General features: G+C 42.4%; 1 protein-coding gene across 1 annotated transcript in view; it reads right to left on the minus strand.

Annotated features, from left to right (window-relative positions):
• Positions 1 to 12,272, minus strand: part of MSLN (mesothelin) — a 49,359-nt gene extending 37,087 nt beyond the window's left edge. Inside the window, exon 1 of the mRNA XM_072601143.1 lies at positions 12,220 to 12,272. Within this exon, the coding sequence (XP_072457244.1) occupies positions 12,220 to 12,257 (38 nt within the window). The 5' untranslated portion in view covers positions 12,258 to 12,272. The remainder of the gene's footprint in view (positions 1 to 12,219) is intronic.
• Positions 12,273 to 12,899: the final 627 nt, after the last annotated feature.

The following is a 12,899-nucleotide window of genomic DNA, read 5'->3' on the forward strand; positions in this document are numbered from 1 at the left end:
TCAAGGATGCAAAAGTCCTTTGTAAACTAAAATGCTATCTACCCCAAATGGCCAGTTTTTACTCTGGAGAGGTGCAGCAGGGCATGAACTGAGGCTTTCATTGCCTTATTCTGTTGGTTCATGATCTAAGGGGAACACGGGAAATTGTCCCACTCTCCAATCTGGGAAGTGCCTCACTATCCTGGGAGAGCTAGCCTATGGGAAGATCTATACTCACTACATTCTCTACTGTGCATTTGATTATGAGGTTTTTATGTCCTAATAAATACATGGTCAATTTTTATGTAGGTGCCTTGCACCATTAAGAAAAAGGTATGTTCCTTTTTATCTCCACTCAGTTTTCTCCAGAAGTCTATCATATCTAACATTTCTAAAATTCTATTCACCTCCTTAACTTTTCTCTTGTTTATTTTGTGTTTAGATTTATCTAGTTCTGAGAGGGTAAAGTTGAGTTCCCCCACTAGTATAGTTTTACTATTTCCTCCTGTAACTCATTTAGTTTCCTCTCTAAGAATGTGATGCATATATGTTTAGTTTTGACATTACTTCATTGTCTATTTATTTAGCAAATTTCCCTCCTTACTTTTAATTAGATATACTTTTGATTTTGCTTTGTCTGAGATCATGATTATTACCCCTACTTTTTTTTTTACCTTAGCTGAAGCATAATAGATTCTGCTCCAGTCCCTAAGTTTTACTCCGTGTCTCTATCTGCTTCAAATGTGTTTCTTGTAAACTGCATTCTGTAGGATTCTGATTTTTAGTCCACTCTGCTATCCACCTCCATTTTATGAGTGAATTCATCCCATTTACATTCACTGTTATGATTACTAATTATGTGTTTTCCTCCTGTTTATCCTCTCTTTCTTTCCTTTGACCCTGTCCCTCCTTAGTAGAGTTTTGCTACTGACCACCACCTCTCCCCATATACCATCCTTTCTATCAGCACCCTCTCCTTTTCTCTGCCTCCCCTCCTACTTTTCTGTAGGGTAATATACCCAGCTGAGTGTATATATTATTCCCTCTTTGAGTCATTTCTGATGAGGCTAAAGTAAAGAGGTCTGCCACCCCTGCCATCTTCCCCTAAACTGTAAAAGCTCTTTTGCACCACTTTTATGGGAGCTAATTTACTACATTCTACCTCTTCCTTCCCCGTTCTCCCAATGTATTCCTCTTTCTCACTTCTCAATTTTATTTTTTTGGATATAATCCCATCATACACCTGTGCCCTCTATGTATACTCCTTCTAACAGCCCTAATAATGATAAAGTATCATCTTCCCATGTAGGAATGTAAACAGATAGGGAGGAAGAACATAAGAGATCTCTTTTGCTAAAATGAGTTCTAATTACGTCTTTTGCCTTTGTATCCTTTGTACTTAGCCAAGTGCCTTGCATATAGTAGGTGCTTAATAAATGTTTGTCTAACTCTTTAAAAAATTTTAATTTTTCTTTCTTTCTTTTTGTTACATTTTAAGTTCTGAATTGTCTCTGTCCCTCTCTCCCTGCCCACCCTGCACTAGAGAAGGCCACCATTTGATACAGATTTATAAATATATGTAAAACTATACTATGCATCCTTCTATTTTCAGTTCTTTCTCTGGAGGTGGATAATATCTTCCTTTTTAATGGATCTGAGTATGTATAGTACTCAGAATAGCTTGGTTGTTCATACTTATTCTTTGAACAATACTGCTGTTACTGTATACAATGTTCTCTTGGTTCTACTTCACTTTTGATTATTTCATGCAAACCTTTTCATGCTTTTCTAACATCAATCAGCTCATCACTTCTTACAGCACAGAAGTATTCTGTAACAATCATATCACACATCGAATTCAGCTACTCCATAATTGACAGGCATCCCCTCAATTTCTAGTTCTTTGCCACCACAAAGAGAGCTGCTATAAATATTTTAGAACATAGAGGTTATTTTCCTTTCTCCCCACTCACCCTGTGAAACAGACCTGATACTGATCACTGGGTCAAAGAATAGACTGGCTGACTCCTAATTAATGACCATTGTGAATAATCCAAGTGACATAATTTGCTCCTGCTCCAAAAATTTTTTGAAGGTCATCCCAAATAACAGATGATTTTTTAAAAAATAGTAAATGAATGGTTTCCCCTGGTCACAGTAGGGTGATAGTGAGGGAAAAAAGAGCACAGAGATGAAGTGGAGAGAAGCCAGACTGGGCTTAGCCTGGATCATGGATGGATGCTCCACTGAGTAGATCACCTAGGTGAGAATGCTGCTGGCATGACCCTGGGCAAGTTACTTTACTTCTCAGTGCCCTACACCACTCTCAAAGACTGTAAGTTGTAAAATGGCTATATCTCTCACAGGGAGAGGGAATTTCTTCACTGGGAGAGTTCTCTTAAAGTTCTCCCTAACAATGAAATGCAGGCTTGGACCAGAACTGGTAATGATGATTGATGACCATGAATAAAAACAGCAATAGTGACAATGACAATAAATGGATAGACATGGTCCCACTTTCCCATTTCCAGAGCAAGCATGCCTTCCCTGCTCCTCCTCCCTACTAATCCTCTATCTGTGGGTAAGCAATGTTTCCTTGGGCACGAGTCCAGCCTGCTTGATTCCAGGGAATTCTCCTTTCTACACTACTCTGTCGAAGTAGAGGGTTGGACACAGTGGGTGGGGGAAGGGGAAGGGTGTAAAAGCAAGCACCCCAACACACACAGGAGGGCTTGCTATTACAGGTTCTTTGATATGCTTCTCTAAAAGGAAAGGCACCTTTTGAGGGGTCAACAATCACTTTAATCAAGCACATGTATCATTTACTTAGCTGGGGGGGGGGAGGAAGTCAGCACCTTGAACTTCAGAGAAAATACAGAGAAATCAAAATCAACAGACATGGCTTTCAACTGCCTGCCATAAGCAATACATCATGGATCAACAGACAGATGCAACTGTCTGACCATACACACCTAGTTACCAGAGGGAGAAACACCAACGTCTGGGTTTCCAAAGCTGGGGGACTGCTTAGTGGCTACCTAGGGTCTCATCTGGCACACAAACCTACTTCCAAAAATAAGCCCCAAAGTAAAACCTCACTTTAGAGTATTTATACATTTTTTAGAGCCAGAGGGCATCACAACCCTTGAGAACCAGTGCCTCATTAATAAAAGGTGTGGGTCTTCCTACAAATCTTTCCTAATCAAACTCCCTTTAATGGGCAGGCCCATTAATGGGTGGGCAAGATCTTTAATCACATTAAAATAATTAACAATACAAATACATATACTGTTTCTAGTTAGAGACTCTTGACTAATTCAATCAAAGACAAGATTCAATTGGAGGCACTAAAGTATTTTGTTACTAAAACAAAAACAGTAAAAGATCCTACTTTGCTTGCCATTACAAAGGAGCATTCTGGCATCATGGGTTTGCTTGGAGGGAAGTAAAAAAAGGCAAAATCCATTTAACAGAAACCCCCATCATGCCCCTAAACAAAGGTCTTCTTCTGTCTCACTCCTCATTATCAGGTTTCTTTTACTAAAAGACTGGCTGTTTAGGAGAAACCTAGGCTCCCTTAGGGATCACTCAACACTGCTCCAGGCCCCATCCAGGAACAGGTGTGCTGACCCCACCCACCAGGTGGCATCCCTGAATCTTCTTTGGGTCTCTCCCCATGAGAATCAAAAGTTAGGTCTGTGACTCACACCTGTGACTCAAAAGAGGAGAGGGAGAAGTTCAATAGTCCTTAGTCATCCAAGAAGGCTAGCCCTGAGCCCCATGGCCGGAGCTGGTCCTTGATACTGATAGAATTCTTAGCTATTTATTTGGCTCACATACTGTGTTGTAAGATGGCACTTCTACCTCCAAATGTCCTTCTCTAGTGCCTAAAATCCTACCTTTAAAACTTATGTTATGCTGTATTCTGTCCCCTCCACTTTGTTTTGTACTCTGTGTCCTCCATTCTGTGTATATCCCCACCATTTCATCCTCCTCCTTCACGGAAGAAGAAAACCCGCCAAAGAAGCCTCGAGCCCGCCAAAGAAGCTTCGACCCCGCCAAAGAAAGCCCGCCAAGAAGGAAGGCCATCCCTACCTTGTTCTGAACCATATATGGCCTTAAGTTAAGGATTAACCAATTGCTGACTTGGCTTCTGTAACTTCCCATTTGCAAAAACCCTGACCTTTATAAACCCTGGCCCTACCCCTGATTGGGGCTGCTCGACTTGGGTTTTCACCCCAGGCAGTCGAGCTAATAAAATCTACTTCCAAATTATATACCGATTCTCACTGGCCAATTCTTGGCACATCACTTAAGTCATTAAGGTTAGAGCATTGAAGGCCCTTGTTAACAGTTACTGAGCCCTAATGTCTCAGTCTCTGTAGTAGAGACAGACAGGAACAAGATTCAGTCCTTGTCCTTGAGAGACTTGTAAAGTAGGTGACCTGAAAAGGAGATGCATTAGAGAACAGAATAGACCTCTCCATGGACACTCAACTAGTAAGTGTTGGAGCATGGAGTGCCCTAAACAACTCACTAAGATTGTAAGTTGCAGATGAGGTGCCAACTTGCAAACTTGTAAAGGGAATTTTCTCAAATGGGAGTTCCCTATATTAATGAAATTATAACTCCTAGCCCATCTCTCTTATCTCACAGCTGCCCCTCTGGAATCTCTCTAACTGTCATCCCACACATCTTAGAGGATCCAACCTAATGCTTAGTAAGCTTAGCCTCCTAGCTCTGACTGTCATTCCCTTGCCCTACATCTGCTAGATGGATTTGTAGGGGTTCTAGATACTAAGCAAAAATGAAGAAAGGACAATCCTTGAGCAGCAGAGAGGTCTCAGGTTTGGCCAAGGAGCCCTGCCTACCTTCAGGATGCCATCTGAGGGTGATGCTGAGAGACAACAACAATAACTGATTTTTACAAATCTTTCTAAGCCCCAAAACACTGTTCATGTTATCATGTAACCCTCACAATGATCCTATAAGGTTAGAGTTCTAAGTAATGTTATTCTCCTTTTTATAGAGAAGGAAAAGATGAGTAATTTTCCCAGGATCACACAGCTAATTAGTATCCAGGAAGTTCTGGGATATTTCTGAGAAGTTGGGAAGCAGGGATTTGCCCTGGAGCAAGGCTTCCGGAGAACCCAAGAGGGATCAGGGCTAGAAAGGTAACCTTTGGACTATGCTTGGAGTAGGGAATGGAGAAGGGGTCATGATGGCATCTTGATGCATGACTCTGGAGTCAAGCTGAGAGGTTTTAGAAAATTCTGCTCTGTTCAGAGAGCCTGTGCATCCATCAAAAATGCAACAAAAGAGATGAAGTAGCAACTAACAATTTTCTTAACATTTTTCTGTGTCCAAAGGAATGGTCTCTCCACTGCTTTCGAAGTCTTCCCCAGTAGATTTCTATTGTATCTGCCACCAGAGGAGGTGTAGGAGATGGCACTCATTTGTGTATGGAACAGAGAATGACTCAACTATTTTATTTCCTTTTGTTATTCATGTTATTTTGTCTTAACTAAATGCTTTTCCTCTTGAATCTATGACTTTTGCACTGTCTGCTAATAGAATGTTGTATAGGAGTGGGGCTCAGGTCGTGATTTACATTAATGGATTGCTCAGAACAGCATACTCAATTTGAGAAAAGCAGCATGGAGATCCAGAACCAAGGTTCTCAGAGGTGAGAGGAACTCTGTGTCACGTAGATTGGCAAACTCTCTCACAATGCCCAGGATGAGGAAGGGGTATATATAGGGGGATAGCCACTTGTTAGACTGAGGAAGTAGAGTAGGGTCCAAGATCCCCAGAGTACATCCAATTCAGGGCAATCCTGGGGCTCTATGAAGAAGGTAGTCACTGCTTCCTTCCTGGCTATCTCCAAACCTCCTCCTCCTCTTGTTCCTTCCATTCCTTCTCCTCCTCCCTCCAGAACTCAGACTCCTAATCCTGAGAACTTGGACTCTGATTGGTGAGCTTTCATCTTTTTGTCTCAAGTTCATGACCCCTGTTCTTCAAATCTAGCTTCATCATCCCTTAATAGAATGTAAGATCCCTGGGGATAGGAATTGTCTTGTTTTTTTATTTTTGTATCCTAAGACTTACCACAGGATTAAGCTCTTAATAACTGTTCTTTTCATTCATTAATTCATTATTTCATTCATTCATTTGCTCCTTCATTCATAAGGATCTCATCATGTCCTATGGGCCTTTTCCTGTAAGGACACCATGTAGTCAGAATCAGAACACCTGGATTTTTAGACCTAGAATCATAGATTTAGTTATTGATATGGTCAATTATGCTGTTTTCCTAATATTGAACTAACACTGCATTTTTGATATAAATCCCACTTGGTCGTAGTGTGTGATTTTTGTGATATATTACTGTAATCTCTTTGTCAGTACTTTATTTAAATTTATTTAAAATTTTTGCATCAATATTCATTAGGGAAATTGGTCTCTAGTTTTCTTTCTCTCTTTCACTCTTCCTGGTTTAGGTATCAGTACCAGATTTGCATTGTAAAAGGAATTTGACAAGACTCCTTCTTTGCCTATTTTTCCAAATAGTTTATAGAGTATTGGGATTAATTATTCTTTAAATATTTGATGGAATTCGCTTATGAATCCACCTGGCCCTGGGGATTTTTTCTTTCTTCTTTTTAATTAATTTGTTTGTTTTCAGTTTTCTACAATCACTTCCATATATCTTAGATTTTTCCCCCTTCCTCCCCCAACTTCCCCCCTCCCTCCACCTCCCCGAGAGGTATTCAATCTTATATAGGTTCTACACATACATTCTTATTAAATACATTTTCACCTTGGTCATGTTGTATAGAAGAATTAAAATGAATGGGAGAAACCATGAAAACAAAACAGAACAAAACACAAGAGAAAATGGTCTGCTTCATCCTGTGATCCACTTCTATAGTTCTTTCTCTGGATGTGGAAGGTATTTTGCCTCAAGAGTCTATTGGGAATTTTTTAGGTCCTTGCATTGCTGTGAAGGGCTGTTTACCAGAAAAATTTCTCACATACTGTGGTTGTTGCTGTGTACAGTGTTCTCCTGGTTCTGCTCCTTTCACTCTGCATCAGTTCTGGGGATTTTTCTTAGTGAGTTCATTGATGGCTTGTCCAATTTCTTTTTCTAATATTGAGTTTATTTAAGTATTCTATTTTCTCATCTGTTAATATAAACAATTTAAATTTTTTTAGATATTCATCCATTTTGTTTAGATTGTCAGATGTACTGGCATATAATTGGACAAAATAGCTCCTAATAATTGTTTTAATAGGATTTGATTTAGAACTATAAGAGTCTTTGAAGGACATCAAGACAATTCCTTCACACTACAAATGAGGAAAGCTACCCCCAGATTCCCCACTGCAGCTCTCTGGAATCCTGAATGGGCATTATAAAGAGACTGGTTTGCCAAGTGAATATCCTCCTTGACTAAATACACCAAGGACTCAGACAAAAGATGGAATGTCTGGGAACCCTTGGGGACATTGTTATCTGAGCCCAGAGCTTGCCTCTTGTAAGTCAGTCTCACTCTTAAACAGGGGGACTTGTTCATCATATCATCCTTATTTCCTACCTCTTGCTGTTGTATCTATCTGTCCCCACCATGGACAGACCACCAAAGCAGAAAGACCATAAAGCAGACTTTGACACACCGCCAGAATAGTATTTCCCTCTACCCAGAGCCTTTCAGCCCATCCTCAATGCCAGGTCAGAGAGCAGAGAGTTCAGCAATTCAGGCCCTAGATGGTTTGTTCTCCCGGGAAATAGTAATACTTGGTATTTAGAGAGCACTTTATGGTTTGTTTACAAAGCACTTTTGTGCATCTACTCATGTGACTGTTGCAACAATCCTTTGAGAGAAATGGTACAGGTATTATTGTTGTAATTTTATAGATGAAGGAACTGAAGCAAAGAAAGCCTAAATTATTTGTCCAAGGTCATCCCCAGCTAATAAGTAGCAAAGCTAGGATTTGAACTATATGGTAAAACCAAGCCCAACTTGGTCATTGCTTGGACCCTACCTGGCTCAGAGTGAATATAAGTAGTAATTGTTTCTGTTTGGACCGAAAACCCTGAGGGTCTTTCTCTCCTAAATGATTTTTTTTTTTTTTGGACTAGGCAAAGAGGCCGTTCTCTGCCTCATTTCTTACCTAGCCTTAATCACTGAATGGGAGTTGCCTCTGACAAACTGAGACCTGGGAAAGATCTTAGCTTAAAAAGGCCAAGGTCTTCACTGCATCTGGTGGCATCTCTAGTCATCCTGATCTAAATCTCACCACCAGACCCACCTGCTTCTGGAGGAGATAGTGAGGGTGTGACTTTATGCAGCCCTCTCTCACTTAAATCCAATTCACTTGCATGTTATGGTGTCACCTCCCTGATGTCATGGTCCTCTTAGAGAATGAAAGACAAACAACAATAATATATATCGTTTAACTTCTCTGGGACTCCACTTAACCTCTGTCTGCCTCAGTTCTCTCAACTGCAAAATGGAGATGATAATAGGACCTGTCTCCCAGTGTTGTCAAGAGGATCAGATGAGATAATATTTGTAAAGTGCTTCTCACAGTGCCTGGCACATAGTAGGCACTTGATAAATGCTTCCTTCTTTTCTTCTGATTTCCTTCCTTACCTCTTTCCTTCCTTTCTTCCTTACTTTATTTCCTCATCCATTAAAGGGGCACAAAAATGGCTACACTTCTCTTGGACTCATGGACAATGTCACTGTAGTCTCCTTTATCTACTTCCCTCTTCTTTATCTAGTTCAAAAGTCTCCATTTCACTCTTGACTTAATTAACAACTTAATTAACAACCCCTTGTTACTGTTTTCTCCTTGAGGTGTAATCCCCCAGTACCACAGGCACCCAGACTCCTGGGAAAGGGAGTCCTGACCATACAGCTATTGGAAAGTCTGAACTTGATCCCCTGTCATGTTACGGATAATAACACTGAGGCCCAGAAAGGAGGTGACTTGCCCAAAGTGGCACTTATAGTAAAAAGGAGAGCAGGGATATGAACCTAGGTTTTCTGATTCCAAATCAAGTGTGCTTTGGACTACACCATGCTTGGGAAAGGACCCACTTGACAATACTTTGCATGCCTGTGGCCCCAGAGCTCCTACCTGGGCCTGGCTTTGGAAAGGGGAGAGTGGAGGCATGCCTTCAGCTCTAGGAGTCCCCAGTTTCTCCTGTTTCCCCACTGCCTTCAGGAAGACCTAGTCTTGTCAGAAAGACATTGAGTTTCTGCTGGCTCAGACCCTGCCACCCCACCCTATCCAACCAGCCGGGTTTGGTAAGAAGAATTGATGCTGAGAACCTCATGACCCTTATTCTTCTGACTCAGGCTTGTCTGGAAAGTTCCCTAATATATTAGAAAGAGGATTAAGTTTGGAATTAGAAAATGTAGACCCAGAACTTAGCTCTGCTACCTGTGAGGACCTCAAGCAAATCTCCAGTTTCCCCATTCACAAACATTAGGGCTTGAATGAACTGATCTCTAAGGTTCTTTCCAGTCCTAAGCCTATGACCCTATGATCCTCATAGTAGGCATAGCGTTAAATGCATTTGGAGGGAATATAAACTCAAAGTTCCTTTTACCTATACTTATATCCTCATTGATACAAACATGGTGAGGAAGGGGAGCCGGTTTAGTTTGGCAGATTCGAGAGCACATACACACATGTGGATTCATAGGGGAAGGGAAGCAGTCAGGGGTAAATATTTAACAACCAGATCTCTAAAAAGAAAATGACTGCAGGATACAATTATAAGTTTAATCTGTATTATTAACATTTCTCCATCTCTTTCTTAAATCTAGACGAGCAACCAAATAATAAATCAAGCCCCAATTTATGTTTGCAGATTTCTAAGGTAAAAGTGCTTACAATGAAAATTTAATAATTGGTTCTTAGAGCTGGCCCCAACACTCCACTGCAGACAGAACTGTCTATCTATCTAATGATCTATCTATGAACGATAGATTTATACACATATGTATATATATGTATGTATGCATGTATATATACACATATATATGTTAACATTTATATAGCACCTACTATGTTCCAGGCACTGTGCTAATTACTTTACAATATTATCTCATTTGATCCATACACAATAACCCTAGGAGATAGACGCTATTATTATCCATATTTTATAGTTGAGGGAACTGAGGTAAACAGGGGTAAAGTGACTCAGCCAAGGTCACATAGCTGTCAAATGCTTGAGGCAAGATTTGAACTCAGGTCTTTCTGACTTTAGGGGCCTAGTGCTCCATCCAATGAACCACGTAGCTATTTTTTAAGTAAATATGCATGTGTGTGTACACATGTATATATATACATGTCCATATATACATATATTCTATACACTCATATACATACAAGTATATATAACCAGGCAACTGACTGGAGGCTCCCACAATCACAGATGGACCTGAAGAAACCCATATATATGTAGGCATACACATGAAGATATGTACCCAGGCCCAGGAAGATATGCACATACAAATGAGGACTTATGCCTACACATACGTAGAGTCTCATGCGGACCTGGATATCCATGAGCAAAAATGAACTCGCATACACCCCTAAGGGGCACTCTTCCCTTCAACACATGTATGAGCACCTGGGCTAGGTCTAGGACTGGGAAACTCCCCCAAATTCACCTGTGCCTCTCTTCTCCAACCTGTGTGACCCTGGCTTAGTCATTTCCCCTCTGTAGGCCTCAGTTTCCCAATCTGTAAGATGAGAGGATTGGACTAGCCTTTTCCAGTTTCATCTTCTCTCTCTTTCTTCCTGCCCCACTCCCCCTCTGCGCTCTCTCTCCCTCTCTCTCTCTCTCTCTCTCTCTCTCTCTCTCTCTCTCTCTCTCCCTCTCTCTGGCAAGTACAGGATCTGTACTAGGGATTCTCCAACATCTGCCCCTGTGAGAGAGAGAGGGGAGGGGAGGGACAGGGAGGAGAGGAGAGAGACAGACTTTTGGGGAATTTGAGTTGAGTGATTTTGGGTAGTTTATCCTTTTATTCATCTACCTGGACTCTCAGGGCAAGGAGAATAGTGGGGGTGGGGGTGACAATATAACTACAGATGGTGCCGCTAGAAGCCTCCATTTATCACCAACTTGTTAGAAGCCAGAGGTTCTGTCACCACATTCTCTCCAAATGCCCCAGAAAAAAAATGTATAGATAATCCCTGCTTCCTCCCTGAAGCCCTGTCCTAATGACACTCCAGCAATGATTATTAAGGCCTCTTCAGAAGTCAAGGAGAGGTGCATAGGAGGAAAGAAAGGATCCTTGGATGGTGGCAGATGGCACGGCTGGAATGGACAAGGAGCCAAGGGCCAGTTCTTTCATCACAGAGAGAGGTGGTGGCAGGTATAAGGAAGGAGTGGGGAAGGGGAGGTAAAGGAAAGTGGGGAAGGGATGTGGGGGCAGGGCAGAAAGCTGCATGGGGCAAGCAAGGAGGAAGAGACCGGTGGCAAGGGATAAAGACTGCTCAAAGTAGGCATCCAGGGCGGGGTGCCCCCAAGGCCTAGGGCCGAGTTTCCTTTTCACACTTCAACACCTCCCTTCAATAAGAAAAATAATTCATACGCCTTTTTGCTTTCTCCCCAGGGAAACTGAAAACCACATTCCCCTGGTGGGAAGGGCAGCAGGGTGCCGCTCCCAAGCCACCTCCCTAGAAAAGAACCCAGAACCTTGGGGCCCTGCCCCAGGGAAACCCAAAAAGGGCGGGGAGGGGGGGGGGGGGCGACTGGGCATAGGGACCTTGCAGCCTGTTTTCTATAAATGGGGAGTGGGAGGGATGGAACAGGGAAGGGACTATTCTCGAACAGTCCTTGGCTCCAGTCCAGAGATTCCACTTTTCTCAGGGCCTCAGGCTCCATCTCAGTGAGCCCTGAATAACCTAGAAGTGTCCACACCTGATTCTAGAAACAACCACAGTTAACAGTCCTCAGGGCAACAAAACATCTTCATCTGCTCACTTCTACTGTGCCCGAGTGAGCAGTTTCTAGGTCCTCATCTTAATCCATTCATACACGTGGGTGCAACTGATAGACACCCACAGACACAAATGGATCTGAAGAAACACACACATACACACAGATATATACACACATGTACACACAATATACACATATATACATGCATGTATATGTGTATGTAGGTGTGTGTTCGGCCTTGAGGCCGAAGGGCTACCCGAGCCTTTTCTTACCTGTCGTCCAGGTCTTCAGGGATCAACTGGATAAACATGTTGAGAGAAGAGACTTTCCAGAGTCGAACAAGGGTTAGGCTTTATTCAGGATCTTAGTTACATGTGCAGGGTGAATTCTTCCTCAGAAGAGAGGAATCCTCCTCCTCCCAAGGGGCAAAGATCGTACAGCAAGAGGATGGGAGCGGGAGAGGGGAGGGACCTTCTGCCCTCTAAGGGCCCCTCAGCTCGAAGAGCGCCTTCAGGCTTTCCTGTCCCTACTTAAGCTCTCCCACCGCCGCATAGTTTGCACATGAATACCGTGCCTGCTCTCAGCCCTTAGCTAGTCAACAACAGATGTGCTCAGACCATGGGCCAATCTCAAGGGTGGGATGCTCTCCCCAGCAAGTTTCCCACGGAGAAGAGGCGGAAATGCACGAGATAGCCCGTGTCTCACGCCTCAATTCCCAGCTGTTCCCTGGGGGGCCTCATGAGAACTCTGAGGTTTAGAAGTCCTCACCTTTACCTGCCCAAGACTGTCCATGTGAGAACTGAGCTTACACCCCCAACAGGTGTGTATTATGTGTAAGTGTATATGTAAGGGAGCAGGCACACATGTAGAGGTGCACCTAGGCCCAGGAAGATATGCATTTCCATGAGGACTTATGTAGACTCTACACATATGTAGAGTCTTATGAAGACAT

The sequence above is a fragment of the Notamacropus eugenii genome, chromosome 1 (assembly GCF_028372415.1).
Source record: "Notamacropus eugenii isolate mMacEug1 chromosome 1, mMacEug1.pri_v2, whole genome shotgun sequence".
Lineage (NCBI taxonomy): Eukaryota > Metazoa > Chordata > Mammalia > Diprotodontia > Macropodidae > Notamacropus > Notamacropus eugenii.